This window comes from Lutjanus erythropterus, chromosome 1, assembly GCF_056507025.1.
Source record: "Lutjanus erythropterus isolate fLutEry1 chromosome 1, fLutEry1.hap2, whole genome shotgun sequence".
Lineage (NCBI taxonomy): Eukaryota > Metazoa > Chordata > Actinopteri > Lutjaniformes > Lutjanidae > Lutjanus > Lutjanus erythropterus.
The window spans coordinates 22,932,198-22,959,627 of NC_139317.1; the positions used below are offsets into that span (position 1 = coordinate 22,932,198).

The 27,430-nt window shown below is 39.5% G+C and overlaps 1 protein-coding gene across 2 annotated transcripts; it reads right to left on the reverse strand.

Moving 5' to 3' along the window:
- Positions 1-822: 822 nt before the first annotated feature.
- Positions 823-27,110, reverse strand: usp47 (ubiquitin specific peptidase 47). Of its 2 annotated transcripts, XM_084717193.1 has the most exons (29): positions 26,819-27,110; positions 22,204-22,260; positions 20,307-20,501; positions 18,361-18,477; positions 18,074-18,227; positions 17,894-17,990; positions 17,660-17,805; positions 17,457-17,536; positions 15,151-15,300; positions 14,879-14,974; positions 14,628-14,780; positions 13,903-14,061; positions 11,933-12,064; positions 11,689-11,765; positions 11,186-11,241; positions 10,837-10,949; positions 10,613-10,714; positions 10,137-10,344; positions 9,783-9,898; positions 9,537-9,656; positions 7,611-8,418; positions 5,854-6,029; positions 5,687-5,767; positions 5,475-5,590; positions 5,175-5,293; positions 4,743-4,873; positions 4,313-4,360; positions 4,068-4,198; positions 823-2,462 (listed from the first exon to the last, which is right to left on the reverse strand). In XM_084717193.1, exons 1-29 carry the CDS (start codon positions 26,861-26,863, stop codon positions 2,288-2,290), a joined length of 4,158 nt encoding a protein of 1,385 aa, XP_084573319.1. In that variant the 5' UTR covers positions 26,864-27,110; the 3' UTR covers positions 823-2,287. The 2 variants fall into 2 exon arrangements, with proteins under 2 accessions (XP_084573319.1, XP_084573328.1); XM_084717202.1 differs by lacking the exon at positions 22,204-22,260.
- Positions 27,111-27,430: the final 320 nt, after the last annotated feature.

A 27,430-nucleotide genomic window follows, 5' to 3' on the forward strand; every position in this document is an offset into this window, starting at 1 on the left:
AGACTGCAGCCTTGTCACTAGATTTCAGCTCGCAGCTATAATCATTCGATGTTTTAGTTTCAGCTGTTGTCCGCAGCTGCATCTTGAGCTCATGCTGGACACTTCTGTGGTCCAAAGATTACTTTTAAAGACAAATACACTAGTACCCGACACCTCATGTTACTTCAGGACACTTTTAAAACAGTTATACTGCCTTTATCACTGCATGGTCATGTTAAACCTTAAAACAAAAAATAAATAAATAACGGCCATGTTTTATCAAGCTTTCCACAGAGCTGATTCAACTCTCTGACGAAGGGTTGATACCGAAATGCATCAGAGTTTGTTTTGAGGTCTAACGTGACCATGCTGTGACAATAAAGGCACTTTAACTGTAAAGGAGACTAACTTCTGCATGCGCATGTATCCTTATAAAAGGAGTACCTCAAACAAACTCGAGTCTCACTGGGATTTTAGGTTTTGTTGAGCCAGCTCATGCAAAAAAAAGCCTGGCTAAGTTGAGCTTGCTTTGTAGTACAGCCCACCAGAGGCACTCCTATCCAAATTTTCTGACCTTATGTTGATTGTTTGTGCTCTGTGACTTTCATGTACAACAATATGACCATTTAAACATCCAGGCTGGAAGGTGCAATACTAACATACACTTCCATTGTCAAATATAACCTCTGCACTGTTCTTAAGCACTTAAACCCTGACATGCAGCTTGTACAACTCCTGCCTTTTGAAAAATAAAGTTTTTTTTAACACCAAGCCTCTTAAAGAGTGAATATAATTTCTGAGTTAAATTGAGCTGTTTTAATTTACAGTGACAGAAAACTGCAGTTATGAAAAAAAGCATTTTAATTAATTTCTAAAATCATCTTAAACTATTTTCACACAGGATTTAAATCTCAAAGAAATAAACATCAACAACAACAAAAAAAAGAGATTTTTCTTCAGATATTGGCATTTCTACAGTGAATAGCTGGTGGCAGCATCAGGAGCCCAGAGGGGGGCTGGGGGGATACTGAACTTCAGTCCTCAGACCAGTCGCTGCCCCCCCTCCCCTGCCCCCCCAGAGCAGACAGAGGAGTCCAGCAGGCTCTCTACACCCCTCTGATGCCAGTCTATCAAGCAGCAGCAGGTAGAAGCGCCAAAAAAACAAAAAAAAAAAACAACCTTACACTCTCTGCCAAAAACCCAGAGAGCGCTCCCTCCTCCCAGTACAATACTCCGCACACACACAGAGTCACACACACGCACATACGTGGATGACACTAGAGATGTACACCCAATTCACATGGTGCAAAAAGAAAAAAGACAAAGAAATTCACTTTCTAAATTAAAGGTTAATACAGACAACAGATGTGTGCCTGGCGCCTCACGAGACCTCATCTAATGATTAAGTCTGGAGTGAAATAATAATTTACAACAAACAAAAACAAAACAAGGAGATTCTTAACATAGTCTACTTGGTTTTGTTTTATTGTACTTTTGTATTAAAGGACCCACAGCCTATGTATCACTAGATCTAGTGGAAGTGACGTAGCAGAGGTAAAGCTCCTATAAAGCACGAAGAGCAGCAGTAACGACACATTACTCTGGCATTATAGGAGCGTCAGAGGAGCAGAAACAACCTCCAGTTTACAAATTATTATAGTAATTGTTGCTTTTTTGAATTCATCAAATCTTGTGAATGAATGACGTCTCAACTTGTCAAAGAAGTCACTGAGAGTGAGGTGTGCCTCCCCACAAGAAGCGAGACCGAGGAAGGCTGGACAAGTAGTTCTTGGTTGTGTGTGCTGTTGGTTTTTTTAAAAGGAAGGCGAGCAATGTTAAAGATATAACGATGATTTCTCAAAAGGTGTGAGCATTATGGACTTACAAGATGATCACAGATGAATCAGAATCAACACTGGAAGAGAAACACTCAGTGAAAGAGACTGATGTGAGAGGAGACGGGAGACTTAAATAGACAAGATGGACGCCCTCCAGCCCAGTTTCACAGTCCTATCATCTCTGCATCCATCGCGTTTGATTGATTTGTCTATACAGTATTTGATTCTTTTTTTTCTGTATTGAATAGCTTTCGTACTTCCCTTTAAACTTTACAGTACAATACACTATAGTGCACAATAGGGTTTCTGAGCCAGTCCGGGGGCTCAGGGTGGAGGGTGAGAGCATGTCAGCCTCACCACGCTGCTTGATGTTCAAGTATCTATCGGGCCCGACACTCAGAGTCCCGCAGCCTGGCCGCTCTGCTGCTGCAGCCAGACAATCCAAATAACCTGGAGCGGGGTTCTGTGCCTCAGTCCTGCCCCGGGTCCTTAGCAGGACCTCCGTCCAGGTAGATCTTGAGGGCCTTCTCCTTGCGTGGTGAGTAGCTGACACGGTGTCCGGTCTTGAGCAGACGGCTGCTCTCTTTCTTCATCAGCTCGTTGCGCTCATCCTCTGACAGCTCCATGGGTTCCTCTAAGCTGTGCCTGCACAGACAAAGAAGACAGTAATGTTGATCTCAAGTCACAAATATTTAAAATGTAATACACTAGGAGCTTGTGTCCAAATAGTGTGTCTTTTCTATTGCTCTTTTCTATTGTTCAGCATGCAGCTGCCTGGAGAAGCAGCACAACACCCACAATCTTTTCTCAGAGTACTCATACCTCTTTATGTTGCCACTCTGGGCACTTCTAGGTCAAAATCTCTGAACTTTTCATGCTGGTGTCATGAAACTACATATTCATTACACATAATTTGTCAACTGTGTCTAAGCTAAAAAGGGAGAGAGATGCATGAACACACACACATAGGCAGAAGAGATATTTCTCTACAGATCATCGCACAAGGCAATCCGTTTAAACTTAATTTTTGCAGAAGAAGTACCACCTCGTGTTTCCAAGAACACAAAATAAGCTTCACATTACAAATAATATAAAAATATATATGTGATTATACAACAGCAAAGGAGCAGAATCACTGTTGTGATGCTTTTGTTTTAGGTCACGCCTCTCTTTGATTCTACAATGCCAGCGTGCTCTCTAAATTCACACTGTGGGGCGGCTTTATGCCACCTTTGTGTTTCTTTACACTGAACCAAACAATGCCACTATAGAGACAAGCCTTCCTTACAGCAGTATCGCACGATCTTTGTGTAAAAAGGGATTATGTGTCAGACAGTAACTATCATAAGAGATACAGAAAACCCTTTTTTGTGTGAGCAGATCAACCAGACACCAAATGTTGCTAAGGAGTGTTGTGCTTTTATCACCCTGCGTGTTGTAAGCTTTTTGTTAGCCGTCTAGTAAACCCTCTGTTAACGTGGACGTCAAACCCACGTGCAGCTAGTTTTACTCTCAAGGAACATATGTTTTATCCCAGCACTCTAGCGTCCTGCTGGCAATTAACTGCAGAAAAAAATGTTATGGACATGCAGCCTACGATGCTGTGATACAGTGAGGTGGTCACATCTACTCTACTCTCATCTCCTTCTTTTAACTTATTTAATGAATGAAAATTGGAAAAGCTGCAGTAAAAATATAAAAACTCAATGCCTGTCTTATATACCTGCACATTTGCAGGGTAACCAGGGAATTAGAATCATTCCCAGCACACACACTTAATTACAGTCTCAAGTTTTCAACGTCAACAAAGTGGTGTGCATTTATTATGATAAACGCAAGAAAAAGCAATGCTGCTGCTAAAGTAACTGTGGTTAAGATTCAACATTGCCATTACATCTCTGCATTAACTTAATTTCAAAGAACCTTAACATTTTTTCTTTTGATTTTTAAAAATAAACTATATCATTTGGATGACTAATTGTCCTAACAATTGTGTACACTGAGATCATTTACACAACAACAACATGACTAACAAATTTCTCATACTGGCACATGCTAACCCAAAAAAATTCTACTCAAATAATTAAACTCTAGGAGATATTCACAGTCCGACAAAACTGATGACATATTATAGGCAAAACTGCTTGAACCCAGTCGTGTATGTCTGTCAAATGTTTGGCAAAATTCTGAGAGGACTGGAGGAGAAACATTAGTACTGAATGCGTACTCTAACATTTTGAACTCTTTTACCTGTAAAAGACCACAGCTCCATCATCACAGATGTACAGAGGCCACACGTTAAGAGTCGACACTTTAGGGTTCCAGTCCAAATCCTGATGGATCTCCAACACAGAAATATCACAAGGAAATGTTCCTCTGCCCTGCACAGAACAGACGAAAGGATTCTCAAATGTGGCATCATTTAGAAGTTAGTAGACTAAAGCAAATGAAAAAGATAAATAAGTGTTCTGTGTGAAGTTCTGCATCTCACATACCTTTGCAAACTCCAAGTTCTCAAGAGGAATGTCGCTGATTTCACTGAGCTGCAAACAGAATAATAAAATTAGTCACCAGTCCAATTGGTAACAATTAATAGGGCTTACTTAGACTTAGATTATTTTATGACTCTTTCCAGGTTTAATCTATTTTCTCAACAAAATGTTGATTTATTTTCAAGTAAAATGTAAATATGGTGCTTAGAGTGAAGATAAGACTCTATTACTGCATCAACACTTTTATTATTGAACATAGTTCTATGTTGTTTTTATCTACAGTATTATTTTTCTGTAATGAGTACTGACGGATCAAGAATGGAATTTCCATGATTTATGAAGGGATAAATTGAATGTTTGAGTGTTTTACAAATATAAATGATGTGGCAAACTGAAAGGCTTCAGTAAAAAACATGCAGTAGGACAGACGTACCTTCTCCTTGAGTTCTTCTACACTGCTGCTCTCCAAAATAACTTCCTGGAAGGGCCCCAGCTTCATTGTAGCAGGGCTCCACCTCCGGGTCAGAACAGCCAGCTGCGACATGGACTTCATCTTCTCTGGTTCTGAGAAACAGATTATAACAGACAACAGATTGAGTTGCCCATTGAGTATACTTCATTTCACCTGAAACGTCTTCTGAAAGAAATACTGCCTTGAATTGGGTCTCTGAAAGCAACAGATAATTTCACCTTTTCTTTTTTTTATTATTCACTTTGGAACTCACTTTTATTTATGCCAAAGTGATTTTACTTTTAAGCGTAAACTGCAATTTTAGCAATACAGCTTTTGCATTAATTTAGAAAACTCTTTATTATACAATTCTCATTGTAGCTTATTTGAAAGAGGCCATAAAATGAATGTTACCATTGAGAACTTCCAGAAAAACTTCCCAGTTGGAGGAGATGCTGATGTCTTCTTCATAGACATGGTAGTCTAGGAACACAGTGCCTGGGTTCTTCCATGTCTTTTTCCTGAGACGAACCCTGAAGACACACACAGTTTGGTAAAAACCTAGACTTTTCCATTTTTTAAATTCATAACTATGTACAAAGAATGGATTACCTATTTAAGATTATTGTTGCATGAATTGTTTGAAACACTCTTAACAAAGGTCCAGAGGGAGCTGTGTGCAGCATTTATAAATGTGTTGGAACAAAGTCTCACCTGTCAATGCTGAGGTCAAGCTTGCACTGCTCTTTCAACTGAGGGAGCAGCTCCTCTTTAGACTGTCTGACAGTCATGCCCTTGGCAAACACAGTGTCCACGAGGAACTTGCAGGGCTGAAAGAAAGGGACACATGAATAAATGATTCGTGATTACAATGCTCAGCCACAATCTTGTTGAGCACAGTAACTGAGAAGTCTCTCAGTTCTTACCTCTGCTTCATTCACTAGTAGTTGATACACTTTCACTCTGTATTCACCCTTTTTCAGTGCTCTTCCTAGTCGAATGGTTATCTGTTGAAAGTAATAAAATGAACAAGTTCAAGAACTGGTTCAGTCTGACAGAAATCTAACAAATCAATTGTAAAACAGATGCTGACCTTGTTATCATCAGAGAATGATGAGAGCGTTTCATTAAGCCGAACGCTTTCAAACTCCTGGTTGTTGGCGTACACCCGAAACACCTTGAACTGGGTGGAGGTGACCCCCACATAGGGCTCCAGGTTCTGCTTAAATGCTGCTAATGTTATTCTCTTGTCCACATGAACCACTAAACCTGGAGCAGATCACAAGAAAGAACAATTCAACATTTTTTTCAGATATTTTGTCCTCATCAGGAAGGAAAACAAAAGAAAATTATTTCACTTCAATAATACTGTCAATGCAAATTCAGCAAGGAAATCATTATTGTTCCTGTCTCTGACTTTCAATAAGGGATGCAAGATAATATCAGAACACCACTGGTATAGCCTGGCTATATTTTCAATTCTTTAAAATGAAGTATCAGTCTAAATGCCAGGCCAACAAGATTAATCCTTCAAATGCTTCACATGCAACATACGAGTGTGTCTTTGGTGTGGAGGTTTTCTGATGTGTCTTAAATGGACAGTAAAGTTGCTGTTCGCAGTGATTGCTCAGCATCAGTCATGTGAGGAGCAGACAAACACATTTTTCAACATATCAAATTAGGGTTGTTATGATACCAGTATCAGAAAATGACTCTGATGCAGCCCAAAATGCGGCATCAGGTATCGACAAGTACATGAGTCATACATAATGTATTGGCCCTGAAAACGAGACCCTGCTACTTCCCAACAGCGTCCCCTATGCCAGATTTTATGGTCAGTGGAGGAGTGAAACACCAGATTTACCTCAGCGCCAGATCGTCTTGCAAAGTGCACTTTATTGTAGCAGCTTGTGGTAAGCAGAGGGTGTTTGGAGTCTGTGTCAGGAGGGGGAATAATCTGGTGGACTGTGTATTTTCCAGTCAGACTTTCTCCAGGAAGCCAATGCTGCAAACCTGACTAAGTTACTAACTGACTGACCATCAACAGGCACCATGAGTACCTGGTGTATATCTTGTACATAATTTCCATTACTGAACTGTGAATAGAGAAGCTCTTATTTCAATCTTTGTCAATAATTATTTCCTGAATTGATTTGGTTTTGTGCAGATCCATGGTAAAAGCTGGAGTTAACTTTTTCAGTTGAGGTTCTTTGTGATCGTGAACTGGACTGAACTGTTTTGGGGTTGTATGGAAAACAAAATGGACTCTTTACCAAATGGATTGAACTCTTAGATTTTTTTTTTTTTAAAGACACACTGTTATTGGATCAGGACATAGTATTAGCCAATTCGTAAACTTCAGGTATTGGAATTAGTATGGGAACAGGAAAAACTAATATGGCAAGATCTCTATTACAAATTTAATTGGCCATCTGAAAAAAACATCATCCCTATAATTACAATAAATTTGTCAGCACTAGTTTCCTTACTTTGCCCAGTGAAAGCATTGCATTTTATATCTACATCTGCCAGTGGTTTATCCTAAGAGTAGCCATAATAATATGTTTCACTACAGGAGAGACATGATGCTCCCTGCAACTGGGTGGAAAAAACATGTGTGTATATATATATATATATATATATATATATATATATATATATATATATATATATATATATATATATATATCAGTATATATATCAGTATTTGAATTGGAAACTATTGGTATATTTGAAATTAGCAAAAATCCAATACCATGCATCCCTATTTTAAAAATGTGATGTGAACTAATTTTCCTTACTTAAGTATACTTATTTCTTTGAACTGGAAAATAAATAGAGGGTTCGTACATTTTTGTGTATCCCACGTTGAGTCATCCTGAGAACACGGCTCTGCTTTGAAGTACAGGTACTGAGCCTCTGCCTTGCTCTTCCCGTTGTCGTCATACTCGCTGTCTGTCCCAGAGTCTTCTTCAGCAGTGTCCCACGTCTCTTTTTTGCCTTCATGGGCTTTGGAGCGACGGCTGCTCGTGATGCTGTGTGAGTCCAAGCCGTTGGCCAGCTGTATGGGCCCGCTGTCGGCATTACAAAGTGTGTCACTACTGTGGCTGGAGCTCAGGATGTCGCTGTCCACTGAGCTGGTGCTGCGGTCATTGTTCACCTCAGAGTCTGAGCGCTCCTCACAGGCAAAGTGGTTCTCTGGGTCGGAGGAGGCACCGCTGCTGCCCCCGGCTGCGGCCCTGATCCGGTTCTCCAACTCTCTGTTGTCAGCAGCCACACAGAGTGAAGAGTTTGAGTCGGCTTCCTGGGTCGGAGATTCAATATGTTCAAAGTCGCTGGCATCAGAGCTTTTCTGGCTGTCACTGGTGCTGGAGCCCTGCTGCTGTTGCTGCTGCAGAGACAGATTCTTTAACTTTTCTGTGCTCTCCTCCAGAATCGCCTCTACAGATTTCCTGTTGCCCTTTGACCCCTCAAAGGGCACGTCAGAGTCACCGCCTACTTTTTGGCAAAGAGTTCTGTTGACCAAGGTACCAGGAGACTGCTCAGGCAGTAAGACCAAGAGTCGGATCGTGTTTCCGTGACGATCCAACAGTTTCCACAAGAGTGAGTCAGTGAAAGCAACCTGATGATCTGTTGACTCAGAGCTCTCCACAAAAACCTGATGGAAAAACAAAAAAACCCCAAACAGGTCAAATTCAAACTTAACCGGGGTGTCTACATGTATCAACAAGACAAATGTTACACTTTTTAATGCCCCAGGGTTCTCGCAGATTTCAACTACTTAAATTTAAAAAACTGAATTATGAATATAGTGGTGGTAGTGGTTACTGGTTCTATGTTGGTTTTGGTTTGTAGCTGTTGAAGTGTGATCAAATGTTTCCCTAAAAGGACATTTAAAAGGGTGACTGAATGCAACTTAGAAGTTAATGAAGTAGTAAAAAAATCTAATGAATTTTTAAGACCAGTTTTTTGCCATTTAAGGGGCTGAAATTCAGGTTATTGGATTTTAGACTTTGTAAAGATCTGTAGAATCAATGGCCACCATTTAATTAATTTTTTAAATAAAATTTTGCAATAAAAACCAATCATCAAATATGAAAATATAGGTGTACTATTCAAAGTGCATTCCCATATGGTCAGTTGAATGTTTTAAATTGAATGTTTGATGTATGGAAAAATAATAACTGGTGAAATTAAAGAATATTCATCCAAATAGGTTTATTAGTGTGACAAAATGTCTTATTCCTTCATATTAGTCACTACAAATACTGTCCTACAGCCAAAGTCTGAAATGAAACTATATCAACAACACAGAATGCCAATTTCTATGCCAAAGTCATTTAGACATCTATATTCTTATTTTGGATCTTTGTTTTATCGTTTACACAGGGATTTTAAATAAATAGGTACTTGCCATCATGTCTGACTCATCATGACAGACACTACGATGGTCACCAGCAGACAAAGTTCACAAATGCAAATAGCAAAAATCTTAAAGACTGTAACAGGATAACAGAGGCATTCAAATTCAACTCTTGATTTTGCCAAAGATTAAATGTACAGGCATTTTGTGCCTGGGGTGAATTTTAGGCTGCGCTTACATTATTAAATAAATAAATATTCAATAGTTCCCAAACAAAATGTAATACTACTTAATATCTTAGGGGCTTTTATTAGTGAAAGTGAATTGAAGACTTTTTAAAGACCTGTAGCCAGTGTGTTAATAGTGTGTGAGGTATTCAAATGGATTTTCTGTCAAAGTAAAAAAGTAGGGACCTTGTTGCTCCTGAAGAACCCCTCAGCTTTCAGTGTCTTGTTTGGAACATACAGGAGCCGGAGGTCATTATAGCAGCGCTCCAGGACCACACGCATGGTTTCTGCAGACAGCCCTGTAGCCTGGATGAAACAAATGCACATACGGCCTAAATCTGCGGGACTGATCTCACATTGTCACAGATATTATACACAGTTTCAGTTGAGGAAGTTGAGGATAAAGTGAAGGAACAGAAAAGAGCAGGAAACCTGTGCAATAAGCTGTTTGAATTCAGTGATCGTCTGGTTCAAGTACGCTCGAACACTGATTGGAGAGGCGATGGTCTCGCTCTTCAGATCCACAACATGAACCTTCACCATCACCTCTGCAGAAAATCAGAAACACGCCCACACAGACACAGAACAGTTATTTTGCTTAGTATTGTGACCATCTACACATCTGTATCCACAACTGGTGTACCGTCTGTGTGCTCCTAACCATCAGTTTTTGAAAAGTCATTGCACAGAATTACCTGTGCATCACTATGCAAAACAAGATGATTATCTTCATGACTTTCACACGTCTAACTGAAATGTTTGACTCAAAAGCAGCAGGCTACTGACCTCCAGGTTTGTAAGGCTGAAAGACTTGCTCTGGCCTGCGGGTCTCAAGCAGCAAGTCGAACATATATGAGGACTTGACTCCACCTAGCAGCAGGCCCATCGGTGTGTCCTCCTCACCTTCGTATGAGCGCTCCAGGTACTCGTGGAACTCATCATACTTTACCAAGCGGCAGCAATCCAGAGAGACCACGCCATCCAGCTCCATCAGCTGAGGTAAAAAAGCAAAGAAATGACCACAAATGTAAGTAAAGGTTCAACATTGATGAAGAAGCATCAAGTTTTCAAAGCTCTCTGACTTTTTTGACAATGTTACTTTATTGTGTAGTACGGTGGTTGGACACAATGACTGTCTTTTGAGTCTCGTTTATGGTGCATTTAAAGACCCTCAATTTTTCAAGACTCAAAGGTCAGCTTGCTGCACTGATTAGTTATGTTATTGGACAATCAGATAAAAAACAATCATTAACCCAACAAACCTTGTAGGCCATCTCTGTTGCTTCTCTGAGAGTTTTGTCCTTGTGCACTTCCAGTTTGCTCTCCATCATCATCTTTACAGGATGCATGCAGAAAAGCTTTATCTGAGGGTAAAAAGCAAGCAAAGCAATAATAGTTAAACTGTATTCAAAGAGAGGCAATGCATCAATCAACTGTTCCTCATTCAGAAGCAGAACAAAAGATTCTGGACTGAAACAAAAACTACCTTGCAAGTGTTGCGCTCAATCTCCCTCTGTCGTTTCTCCTGCTCTTCAGACTCTTTCTCCTTCTGAACCAAACTCTTTATGTGCTCTGGGAAGTCTTCTGCAGATAAATACTCTGCAGACAGAACAGACAGGGTACTCAATTACCCAAATTACACCTACAACTGGATACTAATTTTAGGGCAGGTACAGTAAGGGCAACCCTAGTAACAGAACCAGTGAGTAATATAAAACATCTTCCACCATGCCACACTGACAGGATATGATTTCTACTGGTGTGAGACACAGAACAACAGAGGATGACATATTTTGGAGTGACCCATAGCACATTTAAATGAATTGATTTCTTACTTGCATTCCTTGAGGGATCTTTCAATCTATAAATCAGCATATATGCATTTGTAGAGCTGTAGGCAGAAAAAAGATGTACTGTTAATGAAAGTAGTGGAATGTATGGAGATAAAACATTGTTCTGTCAGCCAGGGTGCAAGATTAACTTTTTTTGTCCACCAGCCAAATGGCAATGTTCAATTTTTAGAACTCAATAGACTACCACCATCTTTTGGTTGGTGAGTGAAGAAAATCTACCAGCCACTTGCGTATTTTACTAGTATTTGGCTGGTGCTAAATTTGTGCCATGCTGTCTGCCAAAGAAGAAGCTGCCTATTCTTTCAAAAGGAACATGAAAGCACAATCAACAAAGAACAAACAAGAACCCTCTTTACTTTCCTTTTGAACACAGACAAATAAGCTTTATTTAGTCTTTATTGAATTCCCTAAGCCAATGTACTCCAAGCATGTGATGTGTGTCAACCCAGTTGGAGTGTTAGAGACAGATATGAGAGCCAACTGACCTTGCAAAGGCACTGGAGTAATAGCCTCTGCTCCCTGAGGACCCTCCATACGTCTTCCTGATATCATCTTGGGTGATCTGTCCAATAGGAATGCACAAATGTACTGACAATGATTCAACCGATACTGTTACTGAAAACAATACGTAGACTACTAACAGATGACTAACGCTGATATAGTCTGGTGAGTCATTCTGCCTGATATTCAAGTGCGTTAAGAGGAGGTTACTCAAGGGCCAAGACTGACCTTGCTAACGTGTTGATCATTGAAACTGTACCACTGGCCATCACTGAAAGATTTGATGCAGGCGTAGTAGTGGCCACCCGCAGCGCTTCCAGAATGGACCATGACAGAGAACAGCTCAAAGGTCAGCAAACTCTGAGAACAGACGGATGAAAATATGCCATATTTTCAAAGCTACAAGCATATCAAGTAAGCAACCGTAGAAATGTAAAAAGCATGCACAGAGGGGGGGGGGGGGTAGTTCATCATCATCTTTCAGTTTAATTTAACAAAACCAACAAGAACTGTAAAGTGCTGGATAGGTCATTACCTGAAAGTGCAGTACACAGTGTGAATGACAGACATCTTATGTAACAAGAACAAGGAAGTAAAGCATCGCTTTTCAGCTTTGTCTGCCGGCAGACAGTTGCTCAATAACATTTCCAGCAGCTTCCCCCATCTCTAAAATATTGGCCGACACAGTATGAGGGAAAAACCAACAAACAACAGAGTCACGATGAGCCTCTAGAAGAGTTTCACTGCTGTCTGAAGCATAGCCAGAGCTATCTCCCCAGCTCTGTGCCAGCTTCAGAGAAAGGTCTAGCTGCACACACTACCATACTGGTATATGTGGGAAAAGGCTCTGGCTCATTTGCACGTGTGGACATTAGGGTAGCATGCCATTTTTAATGTATGGGTCGCTAGCTCAGAGGTGGTTGTTGTCATTTCCTGTAGAGACAAGGATTTTGAAAACATTAACATGCAGACCACAGAGGTGTAGGAAAATGCTGCATGCAATAGGTGGCCAGTGGCAGGCTTATACCCAAAGTTCATAACAAATGAGTCCACCTGAAACTCAACTGAAGAAAATGAAAAACTGTCAGTTTTGATTATGGTGGCGCTGTATAACACCGTTCAAAATCTGTTCATTTTGTCAACATCTTGTAAGTCACAACATATGATTTACATTATTTTCATCTGCATCCACTATTTATCTCCACTCATTTATTCAGGGTCTTCCTTGTATTTATCCCATCATTTATTGGTTATATGCAGGGATGTCCTGATACCGGTCTGGGCATATTTTAACAGACTGATATCAGATAGGACAAAGTTGATCAAAATCCAGTGCTTTCTAGAATGAACTCTACTGTGTTTTGTCCAACTCAGCCTCCTTGTGTTGCAGCACGGCTCTCCTAAAAGACAGCCATGCTCTTCACTGTGAGTATTTTGTTCCATAAACAGGTATAAATTAAAGAGTGTGAATATGAACAATTATTTGGTCACTTCGGTGACTGACTCCTGGATTCACTTAACTCCAACCGTGACAAAGCTGTTATCTCTCCTCTTATTAGCATAGAGCAGTGGACAAAACATTCAAGTAGAAGCTTCTCATTTTTAGCTAGCGCTGACAGCCATGGTTAAAATGTCAAATGGTGGCAGCAGGACAGATCAGCTGTTGCTAATTAATGTTAATTCCGTGAGTAACTTGATAATGGGCCAAAATAAAACTTGGCTGTCGTGGGATCTGCAAGCTGCTGTCAGTACTCTGCCAAAGATTGTTTAGTGTTTGTAGAGTGTTTCTGTAGTCCCGACAATCCAACAGAGCGATACATCTCTCAATTGGACCGCCTCACGTCATTTTGAGGAATCTCCTAGTTAAACTTCCATGTATATCATATCAATAATATAAGCTTATCAGCTTTATTTAGGTTGTAATCAGGACGTTCAGTGTTTGGATCAAGTAGCTCATGAAAAAATATTCAGAGGGTTATGACTGTTATTTCAATGTGTCAGATACATATGTAATCAACATACAGGTAAATATAAGCATGGTACTTGGTAACTGCAAATACCCAGTATCAAAGAGCTCAGTTTGGGAGTAGGGCCAAAAAAAAAAACTTGGTCAGGCCATTTAACCGTCTAACAGACAACTACCACGGAGATTAACAGCAATCAACAGCATCTATTAAGTGGGTGGTCAAGATGATTACCTTTGGCTTCAACACCCTCTCTGTGCTGCCGGTGCTGTCCAAGCAGATGCCCTCATCCACACAGTCATCGGTGGAAAAATCGTTGCTCATCTGGTCGCTGTGGCAACTGCCTTCATTCTCTGCTCCACTGTCGGTGCAGCTCTCTGTCTGCGGCGACTTCTAAAGAGGAAACCAATCATAGAGGTGTTTTTAGAAAGAAAAAAAAAAGGGATAGACCATGGTCAACCATAATCTTTAGAATAAAGATATATTACGAGTTGCTCATAACTGCAAGTAGCTTTTGGGGAAGAAATGTGTCACATCACCTATTTTCACAAATACTATTTTTACTTGATAACACATCAATGACAAAAAACAAAAGCCACCAGTATCACATCAGCTGTTGCCTTTCTGACATGAAAGATGTTTGACAGGTTATCAATAAGGTACCCTGAATGTTATTTACTTCTTGAGAGAACACAGAAGGAGATTCAGCATTTCAGATCATCAAAACACCCAATGGATGGCAAATGATTATGACTGTAAATGTTTTCTGAGCATCCTGTTCAAATGTTACAAGATGAAAAAAAAAATCACATGAAAGTGTACGATAACACATTTTTTTCTCTTCCAAACCATAGATTACAGTCATATCAAGTTACTGATTGATGGTTAATACAAAAGAGAAGAAAAATCACGGCTCTGAAGACTGATTTAACCTAAGTCTGATGGAAGCAGGTACTCACTTCATCTTCCACATCAATGAATGGACTCATGTCGAGCTCCTCTGGGAAGGTCATGCGGTCATTCAGCTTGATGCGATGCATAGTGGTGTAGTCAAAATCAAACCGCTTCAGCTGGAGTGTCAGCAGGTAGGGAAAGTGCAGAAATCTCAGACCCTGTGTAGAGAAGCATTTATCAAAGAATCAGGCTGAATAACAGCAGAACTTTGTCTTCACTGAACATGTCTCCCATGTCACATTTTCAGTGCTCTCACCTTCCGGGCATCACATTTCTTTTTGCAGCGTTCACAGAAGTACTGGTTGGGCCCATCCAGAGTTTCTGGTTGGATAAATGCCTGCAGAGCCTCTTCCTGTGGCAGAAGAAAAGTCATTTCAGTTTCATTTAGATGCAGGTTTAAATACTAAATGTTCATAAACTGTATTAAAATGAGAAGCTATGTAAAGTAAGAATATTTTAAGTGTTAGTAGAGTCTTTGCTGCCAAAATGTTAAATGTTTTAAAAGATGATGTGCGGAAAGAAACACACCACACTGCCATAGGCCTGGCTGGCTCCAAAGGGTCTGATCACAAGAGGGATGTCCAGGTACGTGTCAATCCTCCAGCTTTCATAGCCACACTCCAGACAACGGACGTAATCCTTCAGCTTCCCCTGGTATAGCTGGTTGATTAGATCAGCCTGGGGATATGGAGGCATGACAGTCAGGCCCTCTGAGCCAATGTTTCACTTGTGACAATACAGCATTTGTTTGGGCAACAATATTTTCTCTCCCTGATACATTCTTTTACGAGACTTTCCATTTAGCACTTTTCCATGTTTCTTACGCCCTGACTTCCAGTGGTTATTTCTGAATTTCTCGTAAAAACCAAAGGCACCAATGTGCAATTTTTGCTATGAGACACCACCTGCCATCTAAAAAATACATATATAAATTAAAAACTCTTAAAAGAAACTCTTCACTTCTTTCCACTAGTGGGGCAAAACATTTAAAGTTTGAAGCTTGTCTCAAGACAGAAAATGCCATGTTGTTACAAAAATAAAAAAGGATTATCCATTATCGCGTAGCCATTTTAGGACTTAGACAAACACAATACAAAGCAGACCTATGAAAGATGAACTGCAGAATAAGTGTGACAACACAGAGCTGAACCTGGTGAACTGAGTCTATTGTATTGTATACGAACTGCAGCTAACATGCTAAAATGCCTGTCTGACCTGTTGATTCAGATTCTCTTTCTAAGAACTATAACTGACAGCACACACATTTTTGTAACTTTTCTTTAATGGAAACTTAAATTGTATGATCATAATAAAATACTGACTATTCTTTTTTTTCTTTTTTTTTTTAAGTGCCCCACCTTACTGCAAGGCCTTTTCCTCTTCTCTCTCCCTTTCCACCTTGTCCTGCCTTTCTTGTTCCCGCTTGTCTCCTCCCATCTTCTCTCACATTTTCTTGCCATCTCTATGTATGTCCTCTCCTCTATTTCTTCTTTCCCTTACTCACATTTTTATCTTGTTCTATTGTTTTTTTCTCGATCCACACCGCTCCTCTAAATTCCAACAGCATCCTAGCATGTGCTTGTGTGACTGTGACCGGCATTTTTGAATGTGACACTGTAAGGAAACTGAATTTTTGCAGTTTGCATAATCTATTTTGTGTTTGAAGATCCACTCATTACTACAAATGCATGTCCTGCAAGAGATTCAATAAAAACAAAAGGGTTAGTTGTCATATTGACGAGACAAATGTGACACAGAGAGAATTGTCTGTTTGTATAGTTACAAAAACTATCTGCCAGCTACTTTTCATGAGAACAATGTTTTCTGGGTACAACACAAAGAGACTGTCCAAAAATGCATGTTAGTAAAATAATAAGCTAACAACAACATGTTACACCAACATGCTGTGTTAGCAATTAAAAGGATCTAGACTGATTTTCCTACATATGGCCATTTCACTACACTAGTAACAGATGGTGCTACTCAGACTGTGAACAGTGAATAATGTCATCTGAGGCTCAACAGACCAAAACAAAATAAGTAACTTCACAAATTCTTGACCGACAGCAAACCAATGTGGCTAAAAAATGTTTGCATATTCTATTTATTTATTTAGTTATATATTGATTTATTTTAAATTACTTTATATTTAGAGTTGTTATCCTGCCTCTGGTGTCTCCTCTCATATGATAGTGTTTCCTCAGTTCCCATTTTTAATGAGTGCTGATCTAATTTTAGTCTTTACCATTACAAAGTCTTTACTGTGTGTGTGTGTGTGTGTGTGTGTGTGTGTGTGTGTGTGTGTGTGTGTGTGTGTGTGTGTTGCCATTCTGTTTATATGAAAAGTGCTATATCGATTAAGTCCGATTGAATGATTGATTGAGTTGAGAGCTAAATCTTCATGTGTCATCTGGACTTAGATTAAAACAAAAGGTGATTTCATTTAGTCAACACTTCAGCTATTTTTAACTTTAAATTCTCACTTTAACTGTAAATTTCCCAAAAAGTAAACTAGAAAAAAATATAACCCATCTCAGTAGTATGTCGCCTATGTTATTTTTAACAGTGCTCAATCACATGCAATCATTTTGTGCTACCCAGGCGCTCATGTGTACAGACCACATGGCTGTACATACGCACACTGGATTAAGTGTTTGCAGTTTAGAACTCACTCCCGAGATAAGAAACAGCTAACCCTGGGGCTTACAGGCCCATTTCACTTTTCCCACAGTAGCCCTTTTGTTTTCATTGTGGGAGGGTAGGGGTGGCTCAGACTGGCTGCAGTATTTATGTTTGTTGTCAGAAGACTAGAAAAACTTCTTGCTTTCTCCTACCTGCTCTGTCTGCTTCCACTTCTGCTCCAGGGCATCAAACATGACCCTGCACAGCTCCTGGACGTCATGCTGCTGCCAAGCTAAAAACAAAAAACACAAAAAGTGTAATTAAGTGCACAGATGCAAGAGGCACATGGTGTCTTCTTTTCGCAAATACGCAGACAAGCCATGTGAGTTGAACCCAGGAGAGTACAAATGCTCACCCTCACTACTGTCCCAGCCAAAGCTCCGCGTCACATCAGTGGTCTCAATTGCCCGTTTCTTACTGGTCTGCAGCAGAACGAACAGCCTCTGCAGCTGGTAGGGGATACTGGTGACTGGATCTTCTTCAGACTCCTCAAACTCCCAACTGAATTTGGACAGAAGTTAGAAAAGAATTTTAAAAGTTGTACTTCACAAGTAAAACTCCACAGACTTCAACAAGCGTGATCCCTTACTTGTAGAGCGCGTTTCTGAACTCCGGGGTCATGAACAGTGTCTGTAGAAGACTGTTCAAATAGCAGGTCATAGCTTGGTTGACCAAGCCCACGTAACCTACAGCGATAGGAAGTTAAGAGGTCAGTTGAGGTTGTATAAAAGGAGTGATGTCACATATTAAACAGGAGCCAAAAGCTCACCTGTCTCAGATTTGTTGAGAATGGAGGAGTAGGAGTAAGACAGACTGCTGTAGTCGCCGCTGCAGCCTGCTGTGCCGTCTCTCGGTAGAGGCCCAATAAACCGCTCCTGGGAACTGTCATCCATTCCACTGCTATCTGCTGTTCCTGACTCATCCTGCTCACATAAAAACACAAAGAGGAATCACTGAATAAGTACCTTTAGTTTACAGCCAAAAACAATCTCACTTTGTAATTTTTATATTATTGAAGAAATATGGAACTAATTTTGTTTATCTTGTATCACTCACCGATGCAATCTGTGGCTGCTCTCCATCTTTGTCCGTAAGCTGGAGGAAATTCCTCTTACCCCCAGGCTCAAATCCAGAGTCTGAGAGGGACATCTCACTGCTGTGGTCCAGTGGTGCCTAGAGGGATGATATGAACAGAAACATAACATCAACAATCTCTGGGAAAAGCATAAAAACATCAGCTTCAAAACAAGGAGTTTTCTACAGGCTGCAAACTGGGTGAACTCACAAGAAGACTCAGATTCCCACTGAACTCATTTTCAGCAAATTCTCTGTATTGACGCATACGAGGAAAATAGCTTGAAGCCAACATGTGAACAATGATACGTAGCCGAAGACTTTCTGTCTTTCTCCTGGGCAAGCTGAGGACAAGCAGCCAAGTGCTGCAGTGGAAACATACAGTAGCTTAATCCACTGACCTACTCAGTGAGATAACAACAGACACAGCACCTGGGCTTTGGACTGGGTCAGCAGCAGGATTAGCCTGTGCTCATTTAAGAAAAGGGAGTAGTATGAATACAAGCACAGACAAGAGAGAACAAACTCATAGTCAACATTGAGTGTGGATGTTAAAAATGAATTCATTCTATAGTTCTCTGTACTAAAAAAAGTTAAAGTGATCACTCTTAGCAACCCCATTCTTACACACTTTGTTTTCTTTGTAGCAGAAGACAATGGTATGACAAAGTCCATTTTTGAACACTGATAGCATGAAAAAAAGAAAAACCAGTTGGCACTGCCTGACTTTCAAACATATCTCTGCTGCTATCAGCTTCACTGACGTCACGATATGGTGACACCGTCCTTCCATTGTATAAGTGGTGGCAGCTGTGTGTGCTAACATACACATCTTATAAGGAGCAGACAAGGGAATGACAACTGCGGTGCAACTGTAAACAGCTTTTATTATGAATGCCACTAGAGTTCACCTGAAATACTTGAACTCAATTTCACCAAATCAAAACAATACCTTAAAGCTGCATTGATTCTATTATTTTAGCTGATTGGAGGCAGCAAAAAAAGACAAAAACACGGCAGCACTGACATACTATCACCTTCTAGAATTGTTATTCAACACATGAGCAAAAAAGTACCTATGTACACAGCCAGCAATTGCTTAGAATTGCATTTCCCGTTATCTGACAAATGACAAGTAAGTCCAACATGCTCTCTTTTTCTGTCGAGGGATATACCAGGCTCCTTAGGTTCTAAATATCTACTACATTTACCAGTTAGTCTCCAACTTTGTTCATCTGCTGTTTGGTGTTGGACAGGCAGCATGAAAGGTGCTTATAAGGAATCCCCTCTAAACTTCAATGATTCAAATAATCTGTCACGAGGACAGGTTGACTTGAGCAGAATAACAGAATAGTCAGAGTGCAATGTTGGGTTGGGTGACTGGATGAATATATTGCCTACTGACGATGGTCTGAATCCATCACGAGCTGTTTTTTTTTTTTTCTGGCTGTTTTTGGGATGATATTTGTCATTTTATTTTGCTACTTTAATGGTCTGCAGAGTAACACCCGCTGCTCCACGACATGCTCTCATCCAGTGGTGCAGTATACCACTCAGCCCGAGCATGAGTGCACTGAGCTGGCTGAGGGGTGAAAGATAAACAGCCTACTGAGCCAGACCCTTTGCACTTTTTTTCATGCAGTGAATTGAGGATTTAATGCTACCAAACCTGAGTCGGTGATTGTTAGATGAGTGGACAGACTATCAGCGATGGTTTAGGTGAGTTTCACACGTTTCATGTCGCATTTGAATGAAGTGCGATTTACGCAGAGTTAACAAGCCAATTAAGTTCTTCTTATTTCGTAAAAAGAGAGACATTTGAATTCACAGGGTGAACAGTCACTCTGCTCTTGCTCTGTTTTAAAAGGAAAATGGGTATGATAATATTTATTTTCTTTCTCTAACTAGAAATTAATAAGTCTCCTTACCATGTCCGGTGTATTTCCCCAGGCAAGGTCAAAAGTGCCGTTCACATATCCCGCTTTGTGAGCAACATCTTCATAAAGTTTGGAGAGAGTGGTGGAAGCAGGCAGGTTGAGAGTGAGCCGCTCATTGACCGTTTTTGCACTGGTGGTGTCCTGAATTATACACAGCACTCTGGGCTCCTCAGCTGCATTTTGGATCTGCAAATCAAGAAGAACGGGAAAAAAACGTCAGCATGATGTACTGACTACATTTTCATTCTGTATTGTGTGTTATGAGCTCCATGCACTGGTGGAAACTTAAATGTTAGAATAAATGGTTAGGACATATGTTAGATTGTGCATCAAGTGTTATTATCAGAAACACGGCAGTATACAAAAGGAAAATCCGACCTCATGTCAGGCCAATGATATAACCTTCGTGGAGGTGCATTCCTGGAAAATATACAGCTGGATAGCAAATTGTAATATGTTTTTGGTACTAACTGTGATGTGTCCATATCATACAGAAAATATTAAAACCTGGAAGAGATTATTCTTTTGAAACTATGTATTCATTGGATCAACAAACGGTTACGTATGGGTTAAAGAAAAAGAAACTAGAAGAACTAAAAAAAAAAAATGTATTCAGTTTAAGAATTATCAAATGCAGAAAAGGCTAGAACCATGTAAAACTACTACAATGTAACGGTTTACTTATGGCATATCGTCTTATTACCTGGACACATGACCAAGCAGTAATAATTTTTGCTGTATTTTTATGCCAATCACAAAAAACAAATGATATTAACAATAAAACAAACTGTGTTTGTGACATGGAGGAGCTCATCTCTAACACTGACAGCCAAACAGAAGCAGCGCGCATTTTCTTTTCTGTAACAGTGGTTTGTCAAGGATTAATAGGGGACAAATTTCAAACAGGCTGTACAATACATGATTGACAGTTCACTGACACATCAGCAAGAAACCATCCTACACATGACTGGACAAGCCCTCTTACTGGGCAATCACTGATTTTTGGCTACAAAAACAGAAAATATGGACAGATTGTCAAATTTCTCCCAAACTGTCCACAATATGTTGCACAAAAAAAAAATTTAAATCAGGCCATGCAATTGCTAACGCATGCTTCATTTTACGTATTTTCCCAGACAAGCAGGAGTTTCAAGACGCAGCAAGTCACTTCCTCATCTGAACACTCCCCATTGCTTATCTTTGTATCAGTCTGGTATGTACAGTACCTGCTCACACTAAAAGAATTTGTAACCTGCTAAAAATTTTATATCAAAAACAAAAATAGCAAAAAGTGGCAGAAAATCTCACTAGACAAGCACTAATGTACTGAGCATGCAAAGGTGATGCCAGACAAGCTTTTTAGCTACAGGTATTGTTGATTAATTGATAAAATTGTATTTAGTGTACTTTTAATTTCGTCATATATTGGCTGATTTGAGTAATAGTTTTGTTAAGAATATACTGTAGAATTACACTTTTGCTTAAAACGTTAAACACTGATGCATTTGAGAAGTCTGGCTTATTTTACAGGTGAGATTTTGTGTTTAGACAAATATGTCATTCCTCAACATAAAACTCTCCATTTGGTGCCACTGTCAAAAGTATTGTACTAGTAAACTGATGTGTATCGAAGAGTCAAATGATGCCCAACCTTAAATGTGATTATATTTTTTAGAAATTAGCATAGGACACAACTTCCAGTATGTAATTTAACCGGTCATTATTCCATTACATATTAACTATGTTGGAAAAGGCTGTTGTTTGTTAAGCAGACTCTGCAGCCTGCTTGTATGTCCAGTATGACAGTCATCACGATGCCGCCTCATGCATCTATTTAACACCATGCTTTAGCACTCTCTCCCACACCACACACACAAGGCATGGCTACCTGAGAAATCCTCTTCATCTCATCAAAAATACTCTGTCTGCAACTCCAAAACACACCCTAATAATACATGGAGATACCTGGGGTGAAGAACAACTTAAACACAACAGGGGATATAATTTGTAAAACATTATTGTGTAACTACTCTTTAAAAAAAAAACCTTTAGGCTAAATGTAGCTGACTTGCAGACCTACACCTACCAATGTTTGGCTGGCAAAGCAACCTTTTGGCTGGTGAAAGGGTGTTAATAACAGGAAAATATATTCAAGTTATTCATATTTTTGCTACCTCTTTGTGAGGTTTGTGATCTTGGTAAAATGTGACTGACAGGTCCTATAAAGAAGCTGCAGCTCACAACACACAAGTGTATTATGAGATTAAAGGTTATTTTTACCGTGGATATAATCACAAGGTGCTGACATGAAGCCACAGCTACTGCAAAGCACAGGCATATTTCTTTACAGCTGTAACTGTTTCTAAATAACACATTTCACAGCATTATAGTCAGTCATTATTTTTGTCAGTTTCCATGAACATCTATTAAAACACTGTAATGCAGCTACAACCACACATGGCACACACTTTAACACTGAAAACAGAGCAGAGATGAGGTAATGAAATCAATAACAGCCAGAATACTGATATAAATACAATTTATTGTAGCTGGCAAATCTGACAGCTAACCAGCCACAAATTTGGAAGGACTACTGTAACCAACGGATTTGGAAGGCAGTGTCAGTGGCTGGTAGATCTATGGGGTCACTAGCTGTTAATAGCAACAGAAAAAACAGATGAGGCCATGACCATTAACATCGATTATCACTAGAAATATCTACTGCTAAATCTCTTGTATTTTTTTTTTTAAATCATGGCTCAAGAAAAAAAAATAGCTACTATAAAATGCTGACTTTAGCAGACACCATGGGCTGCCTGGCAGTGAGAGTAGAACTATGGAAATTATTCTAGTTTCACTTGAAGAAAGATGTCTTGACAAAGTCAGACATCAAGCAGGGTAAGCAATGCTCTGTGCCAGCTTTCTGCTATCAGGCTTAATAACAAAGACCTCAAAACTTTTAAAGGAAAACACTGGGGAACTCCAGCGGGAGAAACAAAAATAATTGTGGGGGTAAAGGTCATATGTTCACAGCCTGTTTGTTTTTGGCTTGTTCTGACTTGTTCTAGGCACACAATACAAAATGCAACACCTTGGAAAGTATTAAACGTAATAACAACATGTGGCCCTCCAAAGAGAAAGCAGCATAGAGGGAAGTCAATTTTCTTGTGGAACAAACCTCCTGAAAAATAGATGATTAACCATGGCCACCAGAAGATTGTGCTGTGAAACAACAGGCTACTTAGTTGTACAAACACAATAGTATCATTTAAAATTTCACAGGATTTGATGTTGCAGTACTCTGTCATTGTGCATGGGAAACATTCTGACAGACACAATGTGTCAAAATATAGCTTTTTGGAAATCAGACTGCTATCCAATCTTCCCAACATGCATGAAGTGACTGATTGTAAATAGGGTCTAAGTATGTACATACAATAAGGTGAGAAGAGGTGTCACAATTCTCCAAATTCCCAATTCAATTTGACTCTCATTTTTATGGTTATGATTTGATTTCAACGGCTATGCCACTGTTAGACTATCAAATCTTGATTTGTAAAGACACCCTGACAACTGTCGTTTACATTTTCAATTTATTCTTTAAAAGACTGACTATATGGTAATCTAGAGTGATATAATGGCCAGTAAGCTACATAGTGTGTCGTCTTTGTGTTGCTTTTTTTCTCTGGGCACGTGCTGGCCAGCAGCTGCCACAAGCAAGTAGGGGGTAGTGAGAAAAAAAGTATTGGGAGAATTGTTGAGATTTTGCCTTTCAATTTAATTACTGAAACTGAAAACTCATTTTGATCAATTTTCAATATGATATTGAAATTTTGACACACCTCATGTTGACACTTAGGACAAAGGGTTTTGTTATGATTAATCTAAATATTAGAACCATAACAAACACAGCCATTCAGTAGCCAACCATCTTAAATGTTACATGGTTGCATGTGAGATTGTGGTAATGTGACTGTGGTTATCAACTGGGTGCGTCTCCTCACAAATGTTTCATTTAATTGAGCCCATGGCATCAACAGAAAGATCTGAGTGCTTTCTGGTAACCCAGAATACCACATCACTGCTGCTATCCACTTTGAACACCAAACACCAGCTTAAGTTACCAACACTACCCTACCTACACTTGAGCTCGTGTCTTGATCCAAACATTGGTCAATAATTTGTAACATTGCCATTGATTTCAGCACATAAGTACTGGAAGAGATATTTCACTTAGGTTTTATGTTCCTATTCTACCAGCAGGTCCCCAGACCTGATGTTTACCTTAATGGTCAGCTGTTTTTTATTATTTTGTCGGGGAAAAACAATTAACCACAGCTAGAACAAGGGGTTTCACATCTTATTTCAAACAACAATAAGACAATAAGAGACTTTCTAAGTTACTGTTTTGGCAGTAAAATGTACTTGCATATGTTTAATAATTAATAATACTTCTACCTAACAAAAGATACATCAATCTGCATTGATATATCACATCTTTAAGATTCACCTTCATTTTGAAATACCCATGGCATGTCTGTCATAAATGTCTGGAAGAGTTCAGTCATATAATTGCCAAATCATAATTTAGTTATTTTCTTTCTTTGTGATTTCATAAAAAAAATAACTTTTTGAGGCCCCTGAACTGAATCAAATAAATTCATATTGTGGCAGACTTTGTGATATTGGCAAATATGGTGTTGTTGTCCAAATAATCGATATAATATAGTATCATGACAAAAAAACTGTAATTTACACCCATAACAATGATCAGGATGACAGCTCTTAAGATTGGCAATTACATTTGTAGTGTTTACAGAATGTAATTTGGCTTCTGCCACAGAGGAATCATTGCAAGTAGCAACTCTGCTATCCATTTCAGGCACTCCAAAAAACTTCCACACCACAGAAATAGTCGCATCCCATGCACATAATAAAAAGGTCATATCAGCAAAATTGTTCATTTCGGGGTAAAATCAATATTTCTTTTTAAAGCCTCCATTAGTTGATGAAGATGACATGCCAATATTTTAGTGCATCCCTGATCTAATGCAGAGCAGGTAACTAATATATGTAATTCCACCAACCAGTCATTATCTTAAGCTTTTGGCCAGTCAAATGTGATTTTAAAATGCTGCTGCCAAAGTGAAAGTAAATAATACAATTTCTTCTTCACAAGTTCAAGTCATCCTTCTGGTTACAATAGAGGCTTGTCATATAGGGTTTTATTAATTCATTGATAAATTCTGTAGCTAAAGGCTATGCTACAAAATAAACTGATTAAATGTATGCAGTGCTGCATCCAATTTTCCCACCAGCTCTACTATCCAACGAGTGACGTCCTGCTTGATGTATGACTGCAGCTGACGTCAGTGCACCCGACAGGCTAAAAACACCCAGAATTAAATATTAGGACTTAAAATAAAACTTGAAATTACCGTATAGATATATAGGATTAGAAGAGAACATGAACATGACTAATATGCCAATAGTACCCTCGAGGATGTTTAGGGTAAAATCACACTAATAACCTGAGGCAACATGTCAGCAAGCAAAATAACATTTTAACTCGGGGTGGAAAACATGACAACCACAGTACCATTGTACATTAACAGATTATTGTTTCAGATATGACATTGCCCAGTAACGGTAGCTAACAAGCAAACGCCAAATAATTTATCATCGTAACAAATGAGCTATTCAAGGAGAGAGGGCAAACATTTTAAATATTGACCAACATTAATGCCAACGTTGTGTTACACACATCTGCATCTGCAAGAGTAACGTTAGCTAGCCAAATCCGCTAACATTAGCGTTAGCTTGCGAATTTGACTGGCTAACGTTAACGTTTACTGTAAAGCTACAAGTACCATTCAAAACAAGGTGCACACGGGATCACGAATGAATCAAAGTATGCACATTTATAAAACTAGCATTAGAGCTAAATGTTGCCTCAGCGCTGTCATTGATGTAATATAACTATTGGCATTTGGTTTAGCAACTTCAAAAACATCTAGAGTTGTTGTCATTAATTGACTTACAGGGCTAACGACATTAGCTAGCCCAAATTTTGGGAGCTAACGTTTATGTTACTTGCAAGTTAGCTATCTAATGTTGACAAACATCGCCTTCGTTTTTCGTCCGTAACACTTGAAAGTTTTAAGGAACAAAAAGCCAAATTCTAAGTCTAGATAACTTAATGATGATTATGCTAAAGCTTTAGCTACCCACATAAACTCACTTTGTCTAAGATACAGTGAAACTAGCCGCTAACTGATGTTAGCTAAAACGTTAGTGAGCTAGCCATGTCATGATAGGCCGTCCAAGTCATGTTTAGCTAACTGTTAGCAGCAGAGAGTTAGCCTCTGAATTATAAACCAAGATCGCAAACTCCCAAAGTGGTCCAAAAGTTTTGTCATTATTAATGAGCACGGTCTGCAAGGTTGACAGCTAATGGTCAGAGGTTGATTCTCCGACCTGGGCTGGGTCCGTGATAACCTCACCTCTTTGGGTACGAACTGGTTCTCCTCGCTAGGCACCATTTCCATTTGTGCGACAGTTTAGACAAGCATTTATCCGGACAAGGATGTCAGCGAAAAAACTTTGCAGCGGTAAACACAAACATTGTTTGTGTCCTGTTTGTTGTAAGTTTGGATGCTTGGATAACTAAGTTAAACTTGACAAAACTTGTAGGCTTATCAAAGTGATCGCAACACTTTCGGTTGCACTAGCCAAGCACAAAGTGTCCTGCTATAAATGGAGAAAAATGGCCGGTGTTTTACTCCGCGAGACTTCACTCAGGAGCTCTGGCGTCACATTCCATCCAGACAAGCGTGCGTGATGTGTGCGGACACGATGACGTCGGTGTGTGTGTGTCTGCATTTTTAAAAGGACAGCGAGGAAAAAAACACAAAAACACGGCGTTGCTGGTTTAACCTGTGTGAGGAGTGATGTAGGTCAGTTAGGCAATGCTTTCAATTTGATCACCTCAATTATGACAGATTAAACTGAGTGAAGCGCACCGCATGGTTTCATAATGAACATTAACTGTTCCCGTTGAACTGAACAGAAACATTAGAAATACTTCACAAACCCACAACCTTGCTCATAATTTC

What these genes read in the sequence shown, in the direction of transcription:
- usp47 (XM_084717193.1), bottom strand. Translation starts at nt 26,863, where the DNA reads ATGGAAATGGTGCCTAGCGAGGAGAACCAGTTCGTACCCAAAGAG. An exon ending in AGATGAAGAGGATTTCTCAG is followed by an intron (nt 20,502 to 22,203) that starts GTAGCCATGCCT and finishes CTTGATTTGCAG; the next exon opens with ATCCAAAATGCAGCTGAGGA. An exon ending in TAGAAGAACTCAAGGAGAAG is followed by an intron (nt 4,361 to 4,742) that starts GTACGTCTGTCC and finishes TTCTGTTTGCAG; the next exon opens with CTCAGTGAAATCAGCGACAT.